The sequence below is a fragment of the Branchiostoma lanceolatum genome, chromosome 2 (assembly GCF_035083965.1).
Source record: "Branchiostoma lanceolatum isolate klBraLanc5 chromosome 2, klBraLanc5.hap2, whole genome shotgun sequence".
In the NCBI taxonomy this organism is placed as follows: Eukaryota; Metazoa; Chordata; class Leptocardii; order Amphioxiformes; family Branchiostomatidae; genus Branchiostoma; species Branchiostoma lanceolatum.
In genome coordinates this window covers 33,097,995-33,121,561 of record NC_089723.1, presented here as the reverse complement: position 1 = coordinate 33,121,561, position 23,567 = coordinate 33,097,995, and the positions used below count along the sequence as shown (strand labels likewise).

The following is a 23,567-nucleotide window of genomic DNA, read 5'->3' as shown; positions in this document are numbered from 1 at the left end:
CAGTGCGTGTATGCTACTCAGGTGTTGTTGAAAAGGTTATTACTGTTTGGGGACACCTCACTCTACTCTAGAGGGAAGGAGGAGCCAGCCAGGGACAGGATAGGCCATTTTGTATGGGTAGGGTAGACAGCAATGCATGCTGGGATGCCTTGATTGATGGTGGTGTTTTTGTTTTGATGAGAATCCTGTGCTAGCTGTGCTGATGTTGGCTTGGTGGATGTGTGCTCCACATCGGAGCAGCAAACATGCACTGCAAGTGGAACTCTTTACCACACAATGAATCATGATAGTGTTACTACTGAATCATTGCTTTTGTGAGAAGAAGACTGGTATGTATAAGAGATGAATGAGAACTAGGCAACATCTGCAGTCATTGAGTATTGATCATCAATAACCCAGCTGCAGGTTGATGTGTGCCATATGTCACCAGGTTTGTGTCACAAACACCAGGAGTGCCTCAAACCACTTCAAAGCAGCAAACGTAGAAGGAAACTGCAGACTGAAATTAGCCAACGGATGCTCTCAAAAGTTGTTTTTCTTTATCTTGATCTGATTAGGGATGATCTTTAGGAATTAGAAAAGGGGAAAAAAACTGTGATCACGTGGGAACAACTACTTCCTGAATTGTAATTATGAATGTTTCCAGATCTGGACTATTTGTTCTGTATAGGTTTCAACTGCAGTATTTAAGAGTGGGGCACTAGGTCGGGGAAAAGCTCCCACTGTGCAGTAGATACTGGAAGGAAATACTAGGGGGTATCAGAGGGTTGAGGAGGTTAACAGAGTGAAGCAGGTGTCCCTGAACTACTGTTACTCTACTCCCTTTATAGGTCAGAGATACACTTACATTTACATACAACAAAGGGCCGTACCACTTAGTCAGTGTAAAGCAGGTATTTTACTGAAGCTGCTGCACGTTGGCGGCGTCGTTGCCTCCTAAATTGGATTTGTGTTACCCGTGACTTTATTATGGGAACACATGTCTCGTGCAAGATGCACAAGTACAACTAAAAAGACAACAAAACACAAAATGCATAAAAAATTTGTTTTTTAATGATGATGAATTTGCAGTGAGGTCACAAACGTGCCGCGGGTCCAGTGAGATACCCACTTTATCTTTTTATTATTGTTTATAAAAATAAAGGACAAGCTTCCTTCACAATTTTATGCAAAATAAGGCATTTCTATTTAATTTATTCAGAAAGCTGCTTTTTTCATTAAAAAAAATTAAATCTGAAATAGCAGGTGGTCATATAGCAGTTTCAAGCCATTGAAATAACCCACTCCACAAGTCATATGTGTCCAGTCATAAAACAAGTACAGTAACGGAAATATCCGGGGAAGCAACACGAAGGAAGTGGCATGTCGATAAGAACTATTAATAGCAGTGTTTTGGTATATGAAAAGGTCCCCATGTTCTGGGTAACCATAAGCAGGGTGGTTAATTTTAGCTGCTGGGTGCTTGAGAGCGGGCAGCTATCCACAGTCAAGTTAGGAATTATATGTTTCGAGTGGATGGTGCTAACAGTATTTAAACCATAAAAGATCCTTTTTTAGATTTTGTACTTTTGGCGCATTCCTTATTATCACCTTTATAGTTGATCCAGATGTGTCTCATCTAAAAATAGAAAGTCTCCTTGGCATATTGCACCAAGGAGAGTTCGTTCACCTTGTGAAGAGATGTTTATCTTAAACTCAAACTTGTGTTGAAAACTTGAAAGCAAGATAAAAAATGCCATTTTGAGAAGATACTGTTTATAGTCTGTATGATTCTTCTGTCTTGTTCACACAATTTGTCTCACCTGCGCTTCATGTATAATTCATCTTCGATCAAAACGTACAAACATCTTCTGGGTTGAATACTGCATCGATGTGAAAGAAATCGTCATCATAAAAAGTATTTTTCCTAAGATTGGGGCCTCTGTGTGATGATGTAAGAGGCAATGATGCTGAACTTGTATAACTTTGTTTCTGTGGATATTGATGAAATAAAGCGAAGCTATGTAGCTATGTCCTTCACTGCCTGCATCACCTTTCATACCTGGTTCAGGTTTACCCAGATTCCTGAACTAGGACTCTGTTTCGTCACCTGCTTCCTATTTTTCTTAAATTCTTGACCTAGTACTGCCCAATACAGTATGTAAACCAGGACGGGATCTGTCAAAGACCACAGACACTTTTTATGGCCATTCTAGAAAATAAAACATAGCAAGCGGCAAATTAGATGACAGGGGGTCATCTCAGGCCTCTTTAGATAACTGGAGGAATGTGTTCCAGCGTGCCACGCTCTATAACTCTAGAAAGTTGAGCTTCTATAGACTTGGCAATACTCAGAGGAATGGCTCTGGCTTTTTTTTGGACACGTTTTTAGGTGTTTTTGTCGGGCTTTATATTTTTTTACAACTTGAAATGCTGGGCTCAGCAACATCACCACAGCAGAACTTGGTTCATTGATGGAGGACAGGGCCGAGTGGAGTTGACAAACCCATTGTTCCCCGTGTTGGCGTGGTTGATGTCCTCGTTCAAGGTTATATTTCATTCTGTTTTCTTTATGTCGCCAAGCCAAGTAGAGCCATTCCTCTGTTTGGAGAGTAACTTGGTGCAGACGTTCTGGTCAAACTAAAACGGACCCATTTCCAGGAAGGCTTGGACTTTAGAGGATTCCAACTGGCAGGAAAGACAGCATTTCTGTGTCATGCATCAAGCATTGCTCACATAGTTTTGGGGCCAGTCTTCTGTCACCAGGGACTGGGGAAATAAAAAGGGACAAAAGATAAGAATTCAGATGCAGGGATTGTAATTAAGACAGGTGAAGTGAAGGAATAGACTTTTCCTCCCAGACTATGTTTTCATGTTGTTATATATGTATTTCAAATCAGCAATGTTATTCTGTAGATTTGTAAACCAACAAATCAAATTGGTTTAGGTTTAACTTAGCATGCCATTGTTTGGAGGGAGCAACTTATCCTTGGAATTGAATGGTAAAACTCCATGACAAAAACAAATTGCTTTTGATTCAATGCATGAGATGGCTTGGGGCCAGTATGGTACCCAGCACTGTTTAGCTTACATGTCACCTAAAGTGTATGTATATAAATATATAGCTTAGTCTGAATTCTGTATGACAAATAGAAAAGAAGCACATGATGAACAGGTCAAGTGTATCCAGCTGTTACAATCAGAGTCCTGGTTGTTTTGACGTGTAACGTTAAATCTAAAATAGACATGTTGAACTCTAAATAGAATAAGGAAGGGCAAGGAGAAGTATAGTCTTTTATCATTCCAGCCATGTCCTTGTTTTGAGTCAGTGTGCAGTTGTTTATGTAACACCTTGTTCAGACAGGTGTTTGTACAGGTTGTACTATGAAAGGACGGGGACCTTTGGTCGATCGTCACCTGCCAGTCACGTGAATGTACCTAGCTGTTCACCATGTTACCAGCAAAAAACATGCACGTTCTTTTTTTTTTTTTTTAATCCAACAGCTGGTAGCAATGTCTGCCCATTCATATTTACCACAACCTGCACCTGTACAACAGTAATAGTGCCACATCCTGCTGGGTTGTTTGTAGAATAACAGGTTGTTCGGGGTGGTGCGAGGTTAGTTTGATTACGCAAGCGCAGCACCAAGGCCACTCGGGCCACGGAGCTGATAAGGAAAGGTAGCCCAGTTATCGATGAACTCTTGCTGCCTCTAGCATTGTGTAGTCCATGTGTGATCCAGGCACGGTCAGTAGTGCACACTGGACTGGACCAAGTGGGTCTGGTGACCCAGAACCTGTTATTACTGGTTTAAACCGGATTGTTGTCATTATAAGTCTCAAAAAAGTGACCTTTGCTTTTGTAGTCCTCATTTGTTTCAAGGATGATTTGGTTTCTCTTGTTTGTTTTTTAGTACAACATGAAAATAGAAGAAAAAGAGTTGCTCCAGATCTGTTCCCATGTGATCACAAACATTTCCTATTTTTAGTAACAATTTGCTAAAGCAAAATATGTATGAAGCAAGAAAAATCAAATTATCAATGGTCTTGATTTGTCCCAATAATTTGGCGTGGCAGATCACATTGAGGAAGTTCATCAAAGAAACATGGGTTTACAGTTTCATTTCATCAGGAAAGTCAACATAAGGAGCGGCAGGCAGTGGTTAGAGAAAGGCCAATAACTGTATAAAAACTCAGTTTTTCCCAGCATACATTGCATTTTGTACACACTTGGCACAGTGAGTTCTGACAAATTCAAGTTTAAATGTTTAAGTTTCACACCAAAGCAAGTTTGACAGGGCTTTCTACTTACAAGTAGGTCTGCCTGGCATTCCACTGTGTATTGACTTGTTGCAATTTTTAATAAAGAATAAAGAATAGGTTTGAAAGAGTTTCTTTGGCATTTCGTCAATTGGATTTTTTTTTTTTTAAACAAAATTTCATGTAATTGTATAACAGACAGAAAATTACATCATGGTCATATCAAGGAGGTTATATAGTCACATCTTAAGCAGAAAAATCTTGATTTGTTTGGAAACTTTTTCCTCTGGTTCTTTACGCTCAACCAACCTGCTATAGGTCAATTGGTATGCAGATCATACAGAGTGGGATGTGTGTATCGTGAGGATCAACCCTATATTGAGAAGCTCTCAAATCCACAACTAACACAACAAGAGATTTTCCAGGTCAGAGATATGGGATACACCTAGGTCTGGTAGGATGTGGATATGTGGATATTTATAGGTCTGCTCCAGTGAGAATTACTATCAATTTGGCTGAGGTATCAGAAGCATGTGGTGATTTCATACCCTATAAGTTTTGGTGTCCACATCAATGTCTTGTTTGTTGTGTTCACACTGTGCAAATTGATTTGGCTAGTATGGAGCCAGCCATGGGCCCTTTAAAATGAACTCCTTCTGAACCTTTACATGTGGGTCAAAATTCCTGGCCTAATTTTTTGGATGCGACCACTTAGTAGCAACAGAGAAAGTACACATGTACATGAATTGTGACAGAACTAGAGCAGTGAATGAACTGTTTGAAATATTACATAGTACTGATACTTCTATTTCAGTTTATGAAATAAGATCATTTACACAGTTCTATTTGCTTGCTGTCACGTTTTTGACTTGTAGGACTAGTGGCAGAAGTAGAGCAATGACTGAGTGAGGGAACTGTTTGCAATATTACATCATCTAAGATTAATACTGACTATTTCATTCAGTTTATTAAGAAAAAATCATTTACGCAGTTATATTTGCTTACTGTCACGTTTTTGACTTGTACTTGTTGTAGAACTAGTGGCAGAACTAGAGCAGTGAGGGAACTGTTTGAAATAGTTCTCAAATTAGTACTGATTATTCTATTCAGTTTATGAAGAAAAGTCATTTACACAGTTGAATTTGCTAACTGTCACATTTTGTGCCTCAACTGGTCCAATAGTTTTCTTCAACACAGAAATGACTGATAAACTTTCATGCAAACAAAATGCAGATAGTGCATTTGCATCTGTTGAATTTGTGTGTATCGACTGTGAAAACTAGTGATGCGCACTAGACATTGTTTGTTACTAGCCGTCCTTGTTGCGGAGAAAGCAACTGGCACGCTTGCATCATCCCTGCTTATCATTAAGTTAGGACAAAACGGGACGCACTTGGTGGCACGTACACTGCTAATGCTATTGATGTGCCTGAAAGAAATGGGTAGGATAGTGGTGATTGTAAACTGTTTGATTGTCTGAAGGTCGCTTTTTACCTTTATGTAACTCGTACGTGTGGGTCTTTTTATGGGTCTTCTGGCTTCGTTAATCTCATCCCACCTGTACAGGTAGGTTATACAAGGTTGTTGTCTAAAGGAAAGGAGGTCAATGCACTGGGAGTTATACGCCGGGAGGCAGGGTCCGGTTCAATTGTCTCGAGCTGTTGTGTCGTTACTGAAAGGTTGAGGTGCCCCACCTTGTGCCAGTCATCCATGAAATATGCCATAAAGTTGTTGTTGTCGAGGCAGGTGTGTGAAAGGTGTGCCCACCCATTTATTCAGACATGCGGGAGGTCGTTGTGCATTCAGCGGTGCAAGGTATTCGAACTGTAGCAAACAACGACAGTTGTTAGAAATGTACCTTTCAGGTCAGCAGCTTGTTTTTGCTCAAGGAGAGACCACATTCCTAACATGCCAGAGGCCAGGGAAGAAGGCTGTCTCTCCCTTGTTTAGGCCCTGCAGTGCGTGATACTGCTGTGGATTCTAACAATGCTGATCACTTTGATTGGCATTGTTTGTCAGTATTCCACATACTTTGGCCCTGAAGTCATTGAATAGAAGAGATAGGTATTTGCTCTATTCAACTAAAGAGGCAGGTCAGGGAAAGAAAAGCTATTTTCATTTTTCGTAAAACAATTGAAAAAGTTGTGGAGACTGTTTCGATGCATCCGGCTTCATTTCCATAATGACAGAGCCGCTGCTATCATTCTTCATCGGTACGACTAGGGAGCAGTCTTACCTCCCAGTCCTAACTATTCCTCGAGAACCTCCATCCCAGACAGGAATTAGGCCCTGCCAGGGATATCCTTTGAAATGTGATGCAGAAGGTCGTAATGGGGCAGAGGAGAGGCAAATATTTGGTGGGGAATGTCTCCCCCATCATGACTTTGAGCCAAGGTGGATAGAAGGGTCAGTGCAAGACTTCTTACCAGGATTTGACTTCGATGTGTCAGATTGATACTGTTGCAGCGCCAGCAGACAACTGATAAAACGCATCCTGCAGTTTTCATGCGCAAGATAGGGGGTGCTCGTGCAAGGGGCTTCTTAGAAGGGATATCATAAGCTGTTTTTCCTGTTGCACGATGAGAGAAATGCAGTGGGATAAGGGAAGTGGGCCCACGTGTGCGTCATGAAATGTTATTCCTGTTATGCATTGTTGCTGTTGAAAAACAAGACCAGGACCTTCGCATTGTTGTCAAAGCATTGAACTTAACATTAGTTTGTGAATGAGGTTTAGAAAACACAATCCATGCATATTACCTAGGTCTACCCTAAGTTCAACATGAAAGCCATTGAAAGACTATGGTAGGTTTGTGAGCTGTTGGGATAATGAGCATGCGCATATCCCGTTAGGTAGAAGGATGATAATGGTCTTAAAATTTCAAAATACGTCTAGAAAATTACTCTTCTTAACTATACAACAAACAATGTAGTTAATGATGTTGCCTCTCTGCGGATGATGATTAAAACATGTGATTTACAGAGTTGCGTGAAAGTCTTAGATCAAGAACTCTCCGCAATGCACTTGAGTTACAGTTGTTACGCAACGTCCACTTCCGTAGAGCCTCCACGAGTCAGAATCAGGTAGCCTCTACTGAGGCGGCTGGAAAGGGTAGAAATTGGCCAAATAGACAGAAAAACATGCAAGAGGAGTTAGTCTGCTATAGTATAGGGGTACAGTTTGCCGCTCTGGGATGGCATATTGGACCCTCTCCCTTAGCATACTATTCACTCTATTTGGCCAATTTCTTCTATTTTTCCAGCCATCCGCGGAGCCTGGTAGAGGCTAAGAATCAGGGTTGTTTTTCCTTCCTCGCCACAAAAGCATTGATTTTTTGCAGCTTGTTAAGGACCCTTTCCCAGCAAGGAGCTGGGTTTGACGTCATGGGAACTAGGAGAGGGTCCAAAGTTTTGAAAAGCCTTGTTATGCTCAGGCATGGGCAAGCAAGAGGCAGTTTTGTATGGGAAAGCTTGGCGGTGGGCCATGACCGATGACAAAGACTTTTGGAAGAGATGTTGTAAACAGAGAGCAAGTACAATCAGCAAGATGTCTTACACATATAGGGCCTAGATGTGGTGAAGCCACCATCTTACATGCCAAAAATCGTGCAAACCTTGATTTCGATGTCGTATACAAAGGGATGCCGAACAAAAGATGTGCACCTACATATAATCCATTAAGCGGCGTGTAGCAAGGGGAATTGGTAATGATGTTACGGGAAACAAATAGAAATTGGGTGCGCCAATAACAAAGGCGTAATGAGATAAAAGGTCGCCAGGCAGAGGGAGGGAAGGGTAATTTTCTCACCTTAAAGACTAATCTGGTAGTCTAAATACTTCCGTACTAATTAGGTGGAAGAGCAGTAGCACGAAAACATGCCATCCGCGAAAACAAGTCAGACCAGGGTGGGTGGTGGTGGGTTGGGAGTGGGCATGGGTGTTTCTGCAAAGAAACAGGAGGAACGCTTGATGCTTCAGGGCTGTGAAGAACTGGGAAAAAAACAGACATGCAGAGAAAATTGAAATCAGATCTGTATGAAATATTGTTGAAATATGTTTTAAGGTCTATGGTGTGGCACATTTTGAGCATAACAGGAGAATTGATAGTTTGACATAAGAGAGTTTGTCCCACATTAAATGATATCAGTGTGACATTTTAAGTATCATTTTGTGTAAACTTAAGCACCCCAAAACTATTGAATGCCAATGATAATCATCTTGTTGTTTTGTTTTGTTATTTTTTTCTCCAGTGTGCCCAGAAAGCTGCCTTGGGAATTGTCTGCATGGATGCACCACCCGGTCCTCATGTACCTGCTGTAATGAAATGTGTATCGGCGGGTGCCGCGGTGGTACGTCTAGAAGACACTGTGTGGCCTGCAAGTACTTCGTCCACAACGGGGAGTGTTTAGAACAGTGCCCGACTGATACATACCAGGTAAGATAAATGTATAAAGGAAAACAAATCATAAAACATGCTTTTTTACTTGCAATATATTTCATTTTTGCAATCTTGATAGCAGTTTGCTTTGATTTATCTTAAGTGGTTAACAGAACTAAGTCACAGCATTAACGTTGTTGAAGCATAGACAAATTCTTAACTTTATCTCAATGTAGTACAAGGACCGACGATGCATCACCGCGGACGAGTGTCCAAACTCCACCAACTCGATATGGAAGCTACACCATGGGAAGTGTATCCCGGAATGCCCCAGTGGGTACACCACAGACCCTGACAACCCACGACTGTGCACGGAGTGTGAGGGACAATGTCCCAAATGTAAGTATCCTACATGGATGTTAAACTACTACGTAACCGTACTGTCATTCTCAGTTTCTGGCTGATGCGCACCAGAAGAAAACTTTTCATGCTAAGCTATGTTTGCTACAATTTGGACTTGTACAAATGTGTATTCAGCCTGTGTTTCACTTATGTAACAAGAACTAAGTGTGTTTAATTGTGTTTTAGAGTCATAATATGGGTATGATGGTAAGAGTCTACAAATGTTAATTTTGTTACTTGTATAAGTAGTAAATAGCTTGTTTTTTTAAGTACTACTAATGTATAATAAGTACACAATTCAGCCTGTTGGCTGCCATGCACCTGTCTTTGGCAATAAATCTTTCATTCAGTCATTCAGGAAGTCAAGTGATAACACAATAACTCTTGCCCGTTCTGTGATTTCTTCTACCTTATAGACACATGTGGTATTGAACTAACTGTATTCTGGTTGTTATAGCATGTAAAGGTGGGCTGGTGGACTCCCTGGCCGCGGCTCAGAGGTTCCGTGGATGTACGATCATCGAGGAGGAACTGAAGATCAGCATCCGCGGAGGAGGTTAGTTCCTAAGCTGTTGTATCTGTATCTATAAAGCTGTTATAAACGCTATTCGGCAGAGTAACACACCAGTCTCTACCAGACTAACTACGCCTGCTATTGGGAGAATATTTGCCAGGAAGTTTGGCCTCCAGAGGGTTTGGCCACCAGAGGGTTTCATTTTCTGCGGGTGAAACATTGATCCTCACTGTGGACTGACTCTATTGGCCAATTATTCCCTTTTTTGCCGACTTCTACGATCCATACGCCCGTAGGAAGGCCTGGTGGAGGCTTGTAATGCACTAGTTTCGCAGGCATGCCGGCGAACAGCAGCTGGTTATATTGCACCGTTTGTGCTTTTTTGAAAAATGAAAAGTATGCAGGAGATTCAAAATTTTAAACTGTGTTATTAAAGCAATTAGTAGCTTTGTGTGAAGTTTGGATGAAATGGCCAGTATGGCGTGACTTAACGGAACGTGTACTAAGTAACATGACTTCACTTGGCAGATATGTTGTATGGCAAGTAGTACGGCTACTAAAGGATTTCCAATAGATAGGGACTTGAGTCGCCAAGATCAAATGCCATCCATAAGGTTGTGAGGCAACCTCGACCTTCGAAAGAAGATAAATTCTGTTAGGGACGGGTACACGTGATATATTCTACTATACCGGATTTGAATGGTTCAGACAGTGATAATGCTTTTAGTTGCTGCGATTAGTCGTTATGCTGCAGTCATGTCACCAATTTTGGAGGCTGTTAGTGTGTGACGCTTTCATGTCCAGCCACGCTGCATATCAGGAGGATGTGTAACTGATGTACATCACTGATTACACAAAGATACGGCATGGCAAGTGGCCAAGCATCATGCCCTTCCTTCATTGAATCAATCCCCGCAATGCCACTATTTGATTTGGAATATTAAAGCGGAAAGCAATCGAAAATAAGATGCGGGAAACTGGAATCAATTGTAAAGGATTGTTGCAACCGAAAAATCAGTAGAACTAGTTTGAAATTCAAACCTTATTTGGCTCAGTTGCACATCAACCAATGCATTTTGTTAGTGATAGAAGTGTCACCCTGGCCTTTAGAATATGTTGCCTGGAAAAGATTTTAGTCCCTAACTCACCACAGATAAAGGATGTTTACAAAGCAAGTCAATCCCCAGCAAGATGTTGGTGGAAAGGTTGAAGAATTTTAAGTCTATTGCTGTTCATCTAGGATTTCTCCTTTTAGAAACGTTCGGGTTGTATGTCGCAGATGCAGGTGTGTGGCTAACAGCTGTCCAAGTGGATGTTTTTTCGTGTAACGCCACATGGGTGACATCCTCTGCATGTTTAGTCTGTCGTACAGGCTAGGTCTTCAAGCTATGTCCTTCCAATATCAACTCAGCTTTGCTCATGTCTATCACAGACAACCTAACCTAGAGAGTTTGGGAAAAAGGCCGGAAATTCATAGATTTAGTTGTTAAGTTGTATTTAGAATGTCTGTTCAATGAAAGTATAGCCCTTCTACCATCCTCTGTTCTAACTGCAGTTTCAATTGTTTCGCTTGCTTAACTCCGTGGTTAGCAAGTGAGCTGATTGAGCCAGTGGTTACTATGGAGGATGGTACCCAGGCTAATAGAAGTACTGTACTGTACTGTAATGTATTTGAATGAATATAGGCTGTGTCTAATCATACTGATAGCTTAGTGGGATGGTTGTTATTCCCTGAAAATTTCAAACAAGGGCAGGAATTTGTGCCAGAGGATGGAAATGTTTTTCTGTGAATAAGATGGTCATTCTGACCCCACCGGACCATTTTAAGGTAGCATGAAGAGGCAGTCATGTCTTGTTGGGTTGTAAATCCCTCAGCTATTTCAGAAAAATGTCACCACGGGGAGAAGTTGCAGACGCCCTCAGGCCCAAAGAAGCCCTTATAAGTTCCAGGTATTTCCTGTTTTTCAACATGGAGCTTTTCCTCAAGGTTGTCCTTACCAAGGTCGTGACCAAGTGAATCTTGCTGGGAGCAAAGGCCAGCATTATTAGTTTGTACTCTGTTTCACCTCAAATTGTTCAGTTTTGTTGAGATCGTGCCAGAGTTCTGAGAATGGCAGTCGTTGGTAAAGTAGCAACTTCCAGTTAGTATAGAAAATGGCCTCAGAAGCAAAGTAAAAAAAGAGCAGCCAAAGTCAAAAATGGCAGTGCGATCATTCCATAATCAGAGACAATGTTCAGACGAAATTGTGAGAATTTTATCATTTTTTTACAAACTTTCACTGCAACCTCCTGTCCCTGTTGTTGATCTTGCTCCCCTATTTGTCTACGTGTGACACCCGCAGGTTGTAATCTGCCCCGGCTTTGGGCTTCCTGTTTTGGTAAGTGTCAAGAAGGCAGAAACCCAAGATTCTTACTGACCTTGCTCAAGTCAAGGACGTAAAGCAAGCAAGGTATAAGTGTTTTACAAACAAGGTCTACTGAGTGTCCACAAGTAGCCTCTACCAGGCCTTCCTACGGGCGTATGGATCGTAGAATTCGGCAAAAGAAGGGAACAATTGGCCAGTAGAGTCAGTCCACGGTAAGGCCAATAACTGTGCTTGCGAATGAAACCCTCCGGTTGCCAAACTTCCCTGGCAAATAATCTCCCTATAGCCGGCGTAGTTAGTCTGGTAGAGACTTGTCCAGAAGTTCTCCAAGCAACATTCCAGATCTTAGAAGTAACCTGTAGGTGTTGAACAATAGGAAAGCAGAATAAAAGTGTGAATTTTGGATGCTGAGAACAACAGTCAGGAAGATTCATCATCTGCATTAAGTGCAAACAGTACCTGTACGCGATGCAATGGTCCAGGATAGGAGATGTGATTAGAGAAAAGACATGTTAGAGATGGTAACGTTACCCTCAGATGGACAACAACTCTCTTGTTGCTGTTGTTGGTAGTAGTTTACATAACGTTAAAAGTTATATAGAAAGTGTATTCTGGTTTAAATTTATTTGGTATTTCTTGAAGTATTTTAAGCTGTGTAAAGAGAAACTGAAGGTTAATACTGGGAATGCAGAAAACAGATGCTAAAGACTTATATAACTTATATCCCTTGAGGGAAGTCTTTGAAATCACACCAGAATTTCATCAAAGTGAGCTTTCATGGTAAACTGTTTGCTAGGCATGATGTTTTCCTGTAGCTAAATAGTTCTATTTTTGACCAGAATGCGTCAAAGACAAAAAGAACTTAACACTCTCCTTGTCGCTAAATGCGTTTTGTTTCTACTGAAGATTGAATGTATATATGTATGTAGACAACAAAAATGTTGTTTTGTGGAAAGAATCGGGAGGGTGTATAGCTGTTTCTGCTTCTTCGTCATTTGACACAACACAGGAAAAAACGCACACAAATGTTGTCTGCAGTGCTTCTATCAGGCATATGGGAAGAATATGCTCCGAAAGACTATCCCTTCCAGCTAGAATTCCAAGAAATCTTTCCCAAGAAACAAGGTTAAATTTGGTACAGACGTTGGCCTGAAGAGCTGGGATGACCTCGGGTAGGAATGTAGGGCTTGTTATTGTTGGGAATTTTGTGAATCCCGTGTTTCCCTTTGACCTTGTAGCTAGATCTTCAAGGACACACTGCTGCCAGTGTCTGCTAGATCCCAAACAAATAAGCAGAACCAGCTTTCCAGCTGCTCTGTTGTCTGGAGAAGCAAGAGTCCTCTATTTGAAATAACATCCCTTCCTCTCCATTTTAGAAAAGATTGAAAATGGCGCATACAGAAAATGATTAAAAAAAGGTCATGTCCCCTTCTTCTCCATTTCCTAACATTTGAAATTGTCACAAACAGCAAGTGATGAAAAAAGATCATGTGATCATTAAAAAGGCAGTAGAAGTCTGTAGTTTGTCAATGCCCACATTGTTATTTGAATTTTTCAGTTATTTAAGTCCTTTGTAGTAGTGATGGGTAAAACACAAGGGACAAAGAAGGACCCCTCATATCACCCAGAATTCACTCCGTCACTCTATTTGCCAAAATCATGGCGAATTCTGATGAAGACTTTTGAATAAAAGGTTGAAACCGGTAAATCGTTGTGTCTCAGCCGTCATCCTTCTAACGCCCATTCAACTATGCCAAAATCATGGTGAATTTGGCTTTATCGGAGATTAACCATTGAGCCTTTCAGTGAAATAGACATTTAGGTTCATGTGAATAAAGCCAGAGAACATTGTAGTGCCATATCCTGACTGAACTGTTGTTTACGTAATGTTCCTGTAGACAACATCATCGATGAGCTGGAGGACAACTTGGGTCTGATTGAGGAGGTCGGACACTACGTTGCCATCGTGCGCTCGTACGCTCTGGTAACGCTGGACTTCCTACGCAGTCTGAAGAGGATCCGGGGGATAGAGAAGGAGAATGGGTAAGTAAAACTCTTTACCGCCCCAATTTTGTACCAAAACTGAGGGTCTGCCTGCTTTTTTTCCGTAGGGCGTGAGGCAGCCTATTTTTACTTCTCATAATTCGAAGGGAAAGCTGCATAATCCATGTAATTCATAGTGAGGCGACCAAATTTTGGGCAATGGCCTTGATTGATTTTAGCATTAGGGGGTTCTTCTAAATTCAGCATAAAGTGTTGTTGGGACCCCCTTGCAGACCCTCAAAACTGATAATTGAAAGTCTTGTTCACATATCCACAGCTGAACATGTACCATATGGGAAGGCAATAAAAACTTAAAAGGTTAGACTTTGATGTGTTTATGTAAAAAAAAGGTTGGCTGCAAGACGGTGTATTTACGATGATCCTGTGGAAAATTAGGGAATAGTCTGCTGTCAGTGCTGTGGCATCTGAACAGCAGGTATTAAAAACATCGCGGGGTGGTTCCATCTGGTGGTGGTGACATTAACTGTGAAGAGCAAAGTTACAGACACCTGCAGAGAAATTTGTCAGTTACAGATGTGCTATTTGTGATTCACAAAGCCGCACTGATTTAGTGCCAAATCCATTGCAGTAATTAGAACATCATCCCTTTCATGTCAGAAGATGTCAGAAGAAAACAGTTTTAACCACTAGTGTCATTGAGAAGGATGAAGGGGAGACCAAAGTCTATGAAACAATTACAACTTTTTTTCCCAAAGGACTGCATAGTTTTTTTGAATGAGAGTTTGTTCTAATGAGAAAATTATTCCTGACTGCTTCCTGCTGTGATGTAGCAACCCTACTGAAGGTGCAATAAAATGACTGACTACATCTCTTATATTTTGTTGTTGTTGTTTTCCCTTGTCATCTATAGTTATGCTTTCTACGTGTTGGATAACCGTAACCTGGAGAAGCTGTTGGACTGGGATCGGACGAACTTGACGATGGATGATGGGAAGCTGTTCTTCCACTTCAACCCCAAACTCTGCATGAATGTCATCCTCACCATGGTAGAAAAAGTGGGAGTTTCTGAAGATACAGTCAGCGACACTGACATCTCCACATTAACGAATGGGGACCAGGCACAATGTGAGTATCATATATCATAAGTGTATTGATTCGATCATTGAACTCTAAAATACATGGCAGCGTCCTCAGCACAGCAGAAGACGCTGAATTGCGCACTAGTACTTTAGGCATGTTATATGTATCATGGATCTTCAGCAAGTGTCTGTGATATTTGTATGATGGGACAAATACATGGCAACCTATAACTAAAGCCCCTGTCACACCTAGCTGACCAAGACCTGACGACCTTCTCCAAACCATGGTATGGAGTAAGTGGTGAGTTGGTTGGCAAGGTTGGCTACTTGTCCTAGACAAAGTCACCTGTACTAGCCGACTAGTGAATTTTTACAAATCAAACTCAGGGAAGTCGTATTCTTAGATGCAATCAGAGGACCAAACTGGAGCTAGAATAGGATGGATTCCGGGCTACTCCCAACTCAGCACAGAAGTGGTCAGGAGCAAAGTTGTGGGAAGGTCCTGAACGTGTGACAGGGGTTTTAGTAGTTCAGTTTAGAACCAGTAAAGCAGTCCAGGCATGGCGAGTGGTGTGTTATTGCATCAATCAGTAGTAATAACAGTATTTTTTATGATGTAATTGTGATGTTTAATAATGATTCTAATGTCTTACTGAACTGAACTTTTCAGGCTCCTACAGCAAACTTGACATCAATGAAATCTCCACCACGAAGAACATGATCATACTGAGGTGGCGTGCATTCACCCCACCCGACTTCCGCGATTTACTCAGCTACACAGTGTCGTACAGAGAGACGTAAGACCTTCATCCATTTCTTTGCACCAATACATTGTGCATTTACAGAGAAATACATGTGTCTGCTTACTGACTTCTCTGACTGCACTGTTTGCTTCTCCATGCTTTGTTTCAGAAATTTAACTTGCTTGTTTTGTTTTCTTTCCATTTTCAGGCCTGAGCAGAGTATAGATGAGTATGAAGGACAGGATGCCTGTGGTAACACTGAGTGAGTACAAGTTATTTCTGATGTGTGAACTGCCGTTGCATCGTTTGATATGTTTTTACATGTTTATTAGATCTATGTTCATGCACAAGAGGAGAAGCTGATGGTTTTTGTGTTCTATGCAGATGGAAGGACTTTGACGTCTCTCCTGATCAGACAGCACATATCATCACGGGGCTCAAGCCCTGGACGCAGTACGCTCTTCTTGTGAAGACCTACACAAAAGCCGGCGCGCGAGAAGGTTCTGGGGCCAAGAGCGATATTGTGTACGCTCGCACCGATGCCGACAGTAAGCAAACAGCTTGTACTCATCACTTTCATATGTAAACTTTATTAACATAAATCCGCCGGGTTACATAAGAAACAGTGGGTTTGGATATCTCTAATGCAGCACCCCAGGCATGCACAGTTTAGATATACAGGAAGTGCATTATACTGGCGGACGTTGGATTGAATATCTGTTCCGACATATCTTTTTAGGGTGGCGGAATTATGTCCCCAGGTGGATTTATGTTAGTAGATGCTGATGTATCTGTCACATAAGTAAATGTTTCTTTGTCCTGAGTTAGATGACAAGGACTGATTTATTACTGATCTCTCTCTCTCAGAACCGACTCACCCGCTGGATGTTGTTGTGTATTCCAACTCCTCCAACACCCTGATCATCACCTGGAACCCTCCCAACAGACCCAACGGTAACGTCACCCACTACATCGTCAAGTACAAGCGGCAGCAGGAAGACGTGTCTGCAATGGAGAACAGAGACTACTGCCAGGGAGGTTGGTCACCATAGCAACTCCTTTAACCAAAATATACAGCCAAAAGTTGTTTTTTCTTTCTTTTTAACTCAATGGTCACCACGTAACAAGACCCGAAGGTCACTTCTAGGTGTGACGCAAAGGCTGCTTTTAGGATTGGTACGTGTATTGTTGATAGATTGACCAAATTGAAACCGTGTGATTTTATTGGTTGTATATTTGTGTTCAAGTTTGGAAAGTGGATCAAGCAGCAAATGGCAGTTGTACACATGTATGACCTGGGGCTTAATGCAATCGTTTTCATTTGTGGCGCCAGGCTTGAAGCCCCACAGGCCAACGCAAGGGTTGGAGGACATTGTCAACAATGAAGAGGAGAACAACAACAGCACCACAGGGGATGGAACCTGCTGCGAGTGTCCCAAAAGTGAAGATGAGATCCGCATCGAGGAAGAGGAGGCGGCCTTCCAGCAGGAGTTTGAAAACTTCCTGCACAACAACGTGTATCACAAGCGGTAAGTAGGAACAAGTACTGTAAGGGACTTCACGCAACAGTTGAGCTGAGAGTAAACTTGACTTCCTTTTTAAGCTCCTGAGATGAGAAGCTTTGACTGTTTTGTAACAATTTTTAGGAGCAAGTACTGTAAGGGACTTTACACAAAGGTAGAGCAGAGAAAAAATTTGACTTCCTTTTTCGCCGCCTAAAGTTAGAAGCTTTCATTGTTTTGTGACAATCTTGTTGAAGTGAGTAGACACCGACATATTGAATGTCTTCCTTATTGCATTGACAGGGAAAATGATACCAGAGCCGGGCGACGACGTCGTGAGCTGCTCCGCCGCGCAACGATCAGCCCGTTCTACAGCAACCAAACAGTGAACGTCACCTTACCGTCCACCAACAGGACAGTACCGCCGACACCAACACCCAATCCAAACCCTCAACTGGAAACCACAGTGTGGAACGAGCACATGGTGGTTTTGACTGGGTTGCGGCACTTCTCGGAGTACATCATTGAGGTGATCGCCTGCAATGCAGACGAGGCTGTGGGCTGTAGTGGCTCCGCAGTGGAACTAGCCAGAACGCAGGCTGATGGTACGTTCTATCTTACTTAGATAAGGAGTTTCTCATTTGCGCAACTTTCTAATTTTTAATTAGAAATGTGTACAAAATTAAGTCTTGTAGTTGTCAGCATTTGATGTTGATGGTATACCCAGCAGTAGATTCATGACGAGAATTTTCTGTTCTGTTCTACAGATTCTGCGGACAATATTCCTGGCAACATCACAGTTATGGAGACAAAGGACAATAAGGTACAGTAGTTACTGATTTATGAAGCATCCCTATAGTAGGGTCTACTTGAAAGTTGCTATTTGTAGACACTAGCAGACAAGGGAATGCAGAGAAGGTGCCAGAGTTAATGCAATCCAAAGTGTCGAAAAATGAAAAGGCGCAGAGGAGAGCTATTTCTGTGCTGGAGAGTGAAAAGGTCTTGTCTTCTTGGATGGCGAGAGGTTGTCTGTACCTTTGTTGGATTGATTTAAAAGGTGCTGCTAATAAGTTCAAGACTTTTGAACAGTTGCCAAAAAGCCATTGTGCTGTTCGTGAAAGGCTCGCTAGAGGAGTGCGTGTGTTAGGTGCGGAGAGGTGGATGCTTTGTCGACTGCACTGAAGCACTGTACTGTTCCATCATTATCAGACTTATAACGTATGTTACGTTACTTTGGTTAATTCCTTGTTTTATGTCTGCTGTTTCAGGCTAAGTTGTACTGGCCGGAGCCATACGACCCCAACAGTATGGTGGTCCTCTACAACATCGAGTATAAAAAGCTTGGAGTTGACGGCAACTACGTAAGTACTTAACTTTCAATCCTTGGAAACTTGATGGTATTGCTTGTAAGTGTAATGTATTATGGGGGTTACAAGAGTTTGTCGATACATGTACAGATACAGAGAGTTTCTTGGAAGGTAGGCTTTACTGTGTGTTCCGGTCTGTTTTATCATATCTCCTTAATTTAGAAGAAGCATTCTCCTTGTGCTATATGAGATGACAATGTAAGATACAACAGCTGAAGAACATGATTCAGATCGGGCCTAGGTAATTGATTTTAATAGTTTTATGGTTAGAAAATGTTGTTTGCGATTGTTGCGAAGTTGGATTGAAAATCAATCAATCTATCAGAAATGGTTTATTGTTCAACAGACATGGCAGCACTACATGTAGGCTGAATTACGCCCATTGTTACTTCGCCATAATACCTACATATTTGTGTAACTATTGCACTTATTATAAACTCAACTCAATGTTGGATTGTCGCTCAACAGGAGGATCCGCAGCAGATTTGTGTGGAGAACTTCAGGATTCTTGAACAACAAGGATTCACCATAAGTAGCCTCGCTGCTGGAAACTACTCCGTCAGAGTCCAGGCCACTTCCTTCGCAGGAAACGGCTCCTGGTCCAATTATGTCACATTCTATGTGGAGGAGAAAGGTGAGTCGAGCTTTGTCGTGTGACGTTGCATGTTTGCTTCAACCTGGGGTTTGTTGATGTACGTTCCAATGCATTTTCCACTCTGAGTTGCCGATTTCCTGTTTGGAGTGTGTTTTCTTTGCAGTGTTTGCATTGATGTAGATGTTCCATAGTATCACTAACTGTGGGTTCTTTTCCTTTTCACGCGTTTCTGCCTGTGCACCATTCAGACACCCCCCCAGGTACTACAACTGTTCGTCTGTTAACTCGTCGTCTGCTCTGTGTAGCTGTAGCAACGTCGTTTGACAATCTGTCAGATTGCCTGACATGTAGCGTTAGTAGTTAGCTTGTGCGTTGGCCTCAAATTAGACATTCTAAGGAATGACATATCTCTTACCTGTAAAAGCATAAAACTAGTGCACGGTAGCAGTAATGTGATCGAGCACACCTCGTTTAAAAGACGATTTGTGTTATATATCCAGTTGGTTTTGATTAATTTTGCCTTTCTGTAATTAGCAGGTCAAGACACCCCACCGCAGGTGCCCCTGTCCCTGATGATCGGCATGGGCGTCGGCTTCAGTCTGCTGGTGATCCTCGCTGTTATCTTTGCCTTCTGGTACTGCGCGAAAAAGAAGTAAGCATTCAGTCACACTTGTTAGTTACATTGTCTACATTGTACTCACTCACTCACTCACTCACTCACTCACTCACTCACTCACTCACTCAGTCACATTGCTAGTAGCAGTAGGGGCAGTTCATCTGTGTCCACAAAGGTTCTCCACCTCTGGCGGTCATCAGCTAGTCTGGTCAGCTGGACTGCTGTCAGTAGAGAATGAAAGAATTACAAAGTTTTAAGACCTTGACAAATTGACTTGATGGCTTTGTTTGTCGTCCCCTCTCTTTGCAAGCTTGAGAACAAACTTGACAGTGAAACTCTCTACAAGTGCTAAGGACATTTGAAAACAAAAGTTATCTAGGCTTTTAATCCATTCTTATATGTGTGGAATTCTACAAACTAAGGAAAGATCTATCTGTTATTTCCTAGACATCAGCAGAATATGAGAACTTTCATGGCTGTACTTTTGCAACTTATGATTTACCAAAGTGATGCCAATACTTACTTGCTCTGTTGTTTTTCTTGCCCTTCAGGTTCGGTGATAAACAGATGCCCAATGGAGTCCTGTATGCTTCTGTCAACCCTGAATACATGAGCTCTGCGGATGGTCAGTAGCTATCTTAGCCATAGAAAAATAGATTCAATCTGGCAATTTTGTTACTACCGGTACTTTAGTTTGAGTGGTGATAAGCAAAAGAAGCTGTGATATAGACAGATTGATATGCTCATTTTCTATTGATTAAACTATATGTAAGATAAGTACTTGTACATGCTTGCTGTCTGGAGAACCGTCAGTTTTGTTGACATTGGCCCCTTCCATTATTGTTAGTTGAACGTTGTTCCCCTCTTCACCACAGTCTATGTCCCCGATGAGTGGGAAGTTCCTCGGGAGAAGATCACCTTGATCCGCGAGCTGGGTCAGGGGTCGTTCGGCATGGTGTATGAGGGTGAGGCTAAGGACGTCGTCAAGGACGAGCCGAAGGTCAGCGTCGCGGTGAAAACGGTCAACGAGTCTGCCTCCATCCGAGAGAGAATCGAGTTCCTGAATGAGGCTTCCGTCATGAAGTGAGTTTGTCTCCAACTTGAACTCATAAAGTGTTGTGAGCAAATAGTAGTGGACAACCTCAAGTCAACTGTACACACCCATGCCACATCTTCAGAAAAGACGCTGTAGCCGCATAGGCATGAGCTCTGCCCAATGCCATTTCTAACTACATGAAGATACCTTTTGAATGCACAATCATACCTACTCCAAGACTGATAATGTTATGATATGTTGCCTCATTAATGTAACTGCTAGAGCCAGATTGCAACCAAATGCTCGCCCCCCCCCCCTTATGACCTAGTCATTTTTCTTTAGTGATGTACATGGGGGGAGGGTGATGTGGATGTTTCGTTAAATGGTGTTTTTCTCCTGTTCAGGACCTACTACTGTCACTGTACAGCCAGATTGCAACCAAATGCTTGCCCACCCATATGACCTAGTCCTTTTGCTTTATAGGTGTATATGGGGGGATTGTGATGTTGAAACTTTGTTAAATGGCGTTGTTCCTCTGTTCAGGACCTTCAACTGCCACCATGTTGTGAAGCTGGTTGGAGTGGTGTCCAAGGGGCAGCCCACCCTGGTGGTGATGGAGCTCATGGCCCTGGGGGACCTGAAGAACTACCTGAGGAGGCACCGCCCGGAGGAGGACGCCGGCCTGTCCGACAGTCCCGCATCCAACGAGGCCAAGAACAGCCCCTTTGCTGTAAGTTGGGAAACCCCACAGATGAATCATATTATGATGTTGTATTAATACAGCCAGTAGGTACACATCTCTGAGTAATTAGGCTGTTGTGACATGCTTAAGGCACCTCCTCGAACAGGGAACGTTTTACGTCTCTTCCGAAAAGACCATTTTAGTTCAATTCAGATGGTTACCCTTTAGTTCAATTCAGATAAAGTAATATAAGTTAGAAATAGAAATTCTCAAGTCAATTTGTGTTATTTGGGGGTATTTTTAGTGCAAGCAAAGTGCTTGAAACTAGTGGTTAGTCTGTAATGATAGTAGGAAGTGGGTATTGAGTTAATACCATGTTCCTTAGAGTTCAGTTCAGATGATCACCCCCTTTAGATCAATTCAGATAAAGTGATCTTTGCTGTAAGTTATGAATAGTTGTATTATTTGGGGGTATTTTTAGTACAGGCAATGTGCTTGAAACTCCAGTAATTGGTCTGTAATAATAGTAGGAAGTGGGTGTTGAGTTTATGCCATGTTTCTTCAATTCAGATGGTCAACCCTTTTAGTTAGATTCAAATAAAGTGATCCTTGATAAGTTAGAAATAGAAATTCTCAAGTCAACTTGTGTTATTGGGGGGGTATTTTTAGTCCAGGAAAAGTGCTTGAAACTCTAGTGGTTGCCTGTAATAATAGTAGGAAGTGGATGTTGAGTTAATACCATGTTCCTTCATCTGCAGGAAAACGACCATGACCTACCACCTACTTTCAAGGACATCATTCAGATGGCAGGGGAGATCGCTGATGGCATGTCCTACCTAGCTGCCAAGAAGTTTGTGCACCGTGATTTGGCCTGCCGCAACTGTATGGTGGCACAGGACCGAACTGTCAAGATTGGAGGTCAGAATGATGAAATTTTCCTTTTTAAGATAGGAGGATTGAATAGTGGAGTGCTAATATTTCAATTTCTTCTGATCAGTTCAAGATCTGTTCAAAACAGTGTGTTTGCAATTTGTGTTTAACTGCCATAGTTTCAAAAATAGTACAACTTCACGGTGCAGTCACTAGTCGTGCCAAATAACCTGTTAGTCTTGACTTCAAATTCACCTGGGTCAAAGCACTTAGCGGTCTTAGCCTGGCGATGCCTTGTGGCTTATATAGCAACTCCTATCCTTGTAAGTTAATCCTATTACATCCATTATGTTGAAATTAAACAGACAGTGTCTAGATTGTTATAAGAGCTACTGTGGGCAATATTCCAACAATAGCAGAAGAAGGGCAAGGCCTTCTGCTTGTGGCCTTTGCTTCGTGGATTTCATGTCATATTATCTCCAGTTTAAATCTTATCATGGCTGCAAATCATGACTGACTGTACTCATTGTGGTGCATTGCGTTGCAGACTTTGGCATGACCAGGGATATCTACGAGACAGATTACTACAGAAAAGGCGGAAAAGGTGAGTGGCATGGAAAATTCATTTGTTACTGTCCAATTCCTCTTTCTAAAAATGGTGTTACATGTAATCTTCTTGTTAATTTAAGACGCTATAGTCGCCACCAGAGTGCCTCCACTGTTGACACTTGCCTGTTTCCGCAGGACTGCTCCCTGTGAGATGGATGTCGCCGGAGTCTCTCAAAGATGGTGTTTTCACCAGCCAGTCTGATGTCTGGTGAGTCCTACTTAGTATTACTGGGAGTTCAGCAGCTACAGACTAGCATAGGAAATATATGCTTTGTGTTCTTGGTCTGGAGAGATGCTATAACTACTCAGTGTTTCAAAAGGAACTGGAGGAACTGCGCTAGATTCAACTAAGTACATTGACAGTTATTCCCAAGCAAATGGTAGTTTAATGGTTACAGTATCAATGGTTTTGTATCGTCCCTACATCTCAATAGGGATGAATTATGTTGCAACAGATTTCTAGATTACTTTGACTGCTATGCTGGTATCTTTGACTATTATATGTGGTAAGGAAGGAATGCATTGCTTAACAAGAGCGTTGCAAGGACAAAATGTAATTCAAAAAGGT

General features: G+C 41.9%; 1 protein-coding gene across 5 annotated transcripts in view; it reads left to right on the top strand.

The window, feature by feature from the left end:
* The window catches only part of LOC136428701 (insulin-like peptide receptor), a 42,832-nt gene that overhangs the window by 15,452 nt on the left and 3,813 nt on the right, over positions 1-23,567 (top strand). Inside the window, exons 1-23 of one of the 5 annotated variants that reach the window (XM_066418414.1) lie at positions 5,369-6,054; positions 8,487-8,671; positions 8,851-9,013; positions 9,474-9,572; positions 13,795-13,939; positions 14,811-15,025; positions 15,650-15,776; positions 15,931-15,984; positions 16,107-16,270; positions 16,590-16,760; positions 17,056-17,251; positions 17,528-17,829; positions 17,992-18,047; positions 18,493-18,585; positions 19,060-19,225; positions 19,435-19,446; positions 19,721-19,838; positions 20,354-20,427; positions 20,678-20,885; positions 21,382-21,568; positions 22,279-22,438; positions 22,938-22,994; positions 23,135-23,207. In XM_066418414.1, coding sequence (XP_066274511.1) covers positions 6,021-6,054; positions 8,487-8,671; positions 8,851-9,013; positions 9,474-9,572; positions 13,795-13,939; positions 14,811-15,025; positions 15,650-15,776; positions 15,931-15,984; positions 16,107-16,270; positions 16,590-16,760; positions 17,056-17,251; positions 17,528-17,829; positions 17,992-18,047; positions 18,493-18,585; positions 19,060-19,225; positions 19,435-19,446; positions 19,721-19,838; positions 20,354-20,427; positions 20,678-20,885; positions 21,382-21,568; positions 22,279-22,438; positions 22,938-22,994; positions 23,135-23,207 — 3,059 coding nt within the window. In that variant the 5' untranslated portion in view covers positions 5,369-6,020. Of the gene's footprint in view, positions 1-5,368; positions 6,055-8,486; positions 8,672-8,850; positions 9,014-9,473; positions 9,573-13,794; positions 13,940-14,810; positions 15,026-15,649; positions 15,777-15,930; positions 15,985-16,106; positions 16,271-16,589; positions 16,761-17,055; positions 17,252-17,527; positions 17,830-17,991; positions 18,048-18,492; positions 18,586-19,059; positions 19,226-19,434; positions 19,447-19,720; positions 19,839-20,353; positions 20,428-20,677; positions 20,886-21,381; positions 21,569-22,278; positions 22,439-22,937; positions 22,995-23,134; positions 23,208-23,567 lie in introns of those variants that run through there. The other 4 variants (XM_066418411.1, XM_066418410.1, XM_066418413.1 and 1 more) reach the window with 4 other exon arrangements.